This window comes from Salvelinus fontinalis, chromosome 1, assembly GCF_029448725.1.
Source record: "Salvelinus fontinalis isolate EN_2023a chromosome 1, ASM2944872v1, whole genome shotgun sequence".
Lineage (NCBI taxonomy): Eukaryota > Metazoa > Chordata > Actinopteri > Salmoniformes > Salmonidae > Salvelinus > Salvelinus fontinalis.
Window position 1 is genome coordinate 17,358,568 of NC_074665.1, and position 2,909 is coordinate 17,361,476.

At 46.8% G+C, this 2,909-nt stretch overlaps 1 protein-coding gene across 1 annotated transcript; it reads right to left on the bottom strand.

Moving 5' to 3' along the window:
• Nucleotides 1–330: 330 nt before the first annotated feature.
• Nucleotides 331–2,090, bottom strand: LOC129825046 (homeobox protein SIX3-like). Its single transcript, XM_055884810.1, has 4 exons — nt 1,926–2,090; nt 1,479–1,850; nt 1,116–1,279; nt 331–819 (listed from the first exon to the last, which is right to left on the bottom strand). Exons 1-4 carry the CDS (start codon nt 2,052–2,054, stop codon nt 687–689), a joined length of 798 nt encoding a protein of 265 aa, XP_055740785.1. The 5' UTR covers nt 2,055–2,090; the 3' UTR covers nt 331–686.
• Nucleotides 2,091–2,909: the final 819 nt, after the last annotated feature.

Sequence of the window (2,909 nt, forward strand, 5' to 3'; positions counted from 1 at the left end):
CAAAATATGTGTACGCGACCAATAAAATTGTATTTGTCTTGTGTGAAAGACCAAGGACATGCTGTTGGTCATACAAATAAGTATATGGCTCTGCATTCTAGTCTGTTGTCTCCATCCAGTGGTCTCAAGGAGCAAGTGCGTCTGCCAGCATAATGACATCTCATTGTGGCCACCAGTCGACGCTGTTTCACATGACTAGATACCAGTTTATGATCACGCAATGATGAAATAACACGTTGCAAAAAGCAGTCAGACTCCGTGTATGACAACGCTTTATGCTTTGTAGAACATCCACCAACTCTAGTCCAATAATAAATAAACGCATAACAATTATATCAACTTCATGTATTTTCATAAAGTACGTAATTGTCAATTATAAACCAACAAACAGGCCTTTACAGTGCTTCAAAGGACCTTCTGTACAATTTCCCTGACATCAGGTGAATAATTTATTTACAGATAGACACAGACTGGGAATGATTGTCAGAAAGGCATCAGAAGAGGGAGGAAGAGAGAACAAACGAAAGATAAGAGAGAGATGGATGTTCTGCACATTGTAAATATCATGTAGGTCTGTTTCAGACAGCAAACTCTTATAACATAACAAAAATAAATATGTCCATATGAATTCTCTGTGAAATCCAAGCCGCTTAGTAGCATGTATCCCGTTATCAATGGGCAGAGTTTCAGATGTCAGAGTCAGAGTCGCTGTCCATTACCGAGAGGATCATCTCCGGGCTGCATGCACTTCCGGTGGGGCTGCATTCTGTCCTGGCCAGAGCGAGCATGGCTCCCGGTCGCATCCCGTGGTACGCGAGCCTGGGAAATAACACACAAATAGTTGTATTACCCATATCACAGTTCACCACACAAATGTTTATAGACCTAGACACACACTTAGTGCAAATGTTGCAAAATAGGTCAAAGTTCTATACACATCAGTGCGTCCAATACAAGATGTTTATCCAGAACCCATGTAAAAGTCCAAAGCTTTCCATTTGGGTTCACTTTGCAGAATCAGATTTCCCGTCTATTTTTAAACAATAGCGTACATTCTCCCTGAACGGAAGTTGTGGATTATGATATAATCACGTTTATTTATGTATTGTATTAACCTGTTCTTGTTGGCGGCTGCGCGGTCTCTCTGTCTCCGGTTCTTGAACCAGTTCCCGACCTGTGTTGGAGTGAGCCCGGTGGCGCGCGCCAGCTCCCTTTTCCTCGCGGGGTCTGGGTAGGGGTCCTGGAGGTACCGTTCCCGCAGCAGGCCCCGCGTCCGCTCCTGGAAATTATCATCAACAACATCATAAACTGTAGGCTATTTATGGGGAAACAAATAATAATGTCATCCAAACAATACGTAATTAAATCGAAATTAGATGTAGGTTATCCATAACAATTAAAGTGTATAATTGGGCTACAACTCCAGAAAAGCCATAGCCTGATGAATATTAAACACCAATGAAAACAAACAAAAAAACCTTGAAGCAGTGTGTGTTCGTCTCGCCGTCCCAGATGGTTCTCGGCAAAGGGAACTTCTTCCTGATACGGTATTTGTCCACCGGGCCCAGCGACCGCCCGCGCAGCCTCTCAGCCTCCCGGTAGTGCGCCTCGAGCCACATGGCCTGTAGTTTACCGTGCGAGGCGCGGCGCATAAAGCTGTGGTTCTCCAGGATGCAGTAGAGTTCGAGGTAGTTACCGGTGTGAAAGGCGACCACGGCACGCGCCCTCCAGACGGACTCGTGCTCTGTAATGAAGCATGCACCACCTGGGGCCACCGGCAGGGACCACAGAAACCGCGCGAGCCGCTCGACGTCCCCGGTCTCCTCCAGAGTCTCACACACACCTGCCACCTGACAAGAACAACAACTGTCATCTCCAAAAGTATGACACACACCACAAACAAATAAACACACACACACACACACCTGCGCTGCGGAGAAACGGAGCCCAGGGAGAGCAGAGGCAGGTGCGCAAGCAGGGAGTTCCTCCGGTAAGAGCATGCGGGGCAGGAGGAGATGGGCGGGAAAGAGCTCTAGCGGGGATCTGAACACCATCGGGTCAGAGTAGAGGAGAGAAGAAAAAAATAGAAAAAAAAGCCAGTTGTCCGTTATGAACTCCGTTATGAGCTCGACAGTCTGGGGGAGTCTTTCTATAGCTCACCTGATGGGCGGGGTGGGACCCTAGGTCTGCATCTCCATTGGGTGCCCTGGTGAAAAGGGTGGTGCTGTGAAAGCAGCAATGCCCATCACAGCCTAGCAAGCACAGACCCTTTCCCCCCCGAAGGAGGACAAACACACATGAGGAGGAGGATGAGGAGTGGAGAGTATTAGAAAAGGGTTACAGTTTATCCAGAAAAAGTGTTCTGAATTCTACGACGTCAATGGAAAATCTCAATTGGATTTCCTTGATTCTTCTCATCCTCTCCTAGCCTTCTTTCTAAAAAGGTAATCGAGGAGAAGCAGCAAGGAGAGGATGTGGAAACAAACGTGCTTGTAAGAAATTAGACTCTCGTCCACTATCATGTCATCAGGCAAGTGATGTTTACAGAGGTGGAATCCCAAAATACATGTGTAAAGTGGTAAAAATATATGTAGCTAGTTATGCCATAGGTGAAATTGCCACTGGGGATAGGGGGAGGTGTAGAATTTCAGGCAATTAGCTTTAAAAACAAAAACATTCACACCCCTTCCCCTACTATTCTTACCCTTGTTGGCCCCCCATTCTCATTGGGTCATAGCACTGTCAATCTGGCTCAGACTGAAAAGGAGAAAGTGCATTCGTTCTGGTTTTCCTGTTGGCTGGGGGAAAAAATGTGGGCAGCACCCCTGGTAGGCTAATCCAATCACACCCGACACTTCTGAGGGTTAAACCGAACACACCCAGCACGCCTGGCATGCTAAACCTAACGC

Coding starts and splice junctions, on each gene's coding strand:
- LOC129825046 (XM_055884810.1), bottom strand. CDS start 2,054: ATGGTGTTCAGATCCCCGCTAGAGCTCTTTCCCGCCCATCTCCTCCTG. Junction 1,851..1,925: donor TCCGTTTCTCCGCAGCGCAG/GTGTGTGTGTGT, acceptor TGTTCTTGTCAG/GTGGCAGGTGTGTGTGAGAC. Junction 820..1,115: donor GCAGCCGCCAACAAGAACAG/GTTAATACAATA, acceptor GTTATTTCCCAG/GCTCGCGTACCACGGGATGC.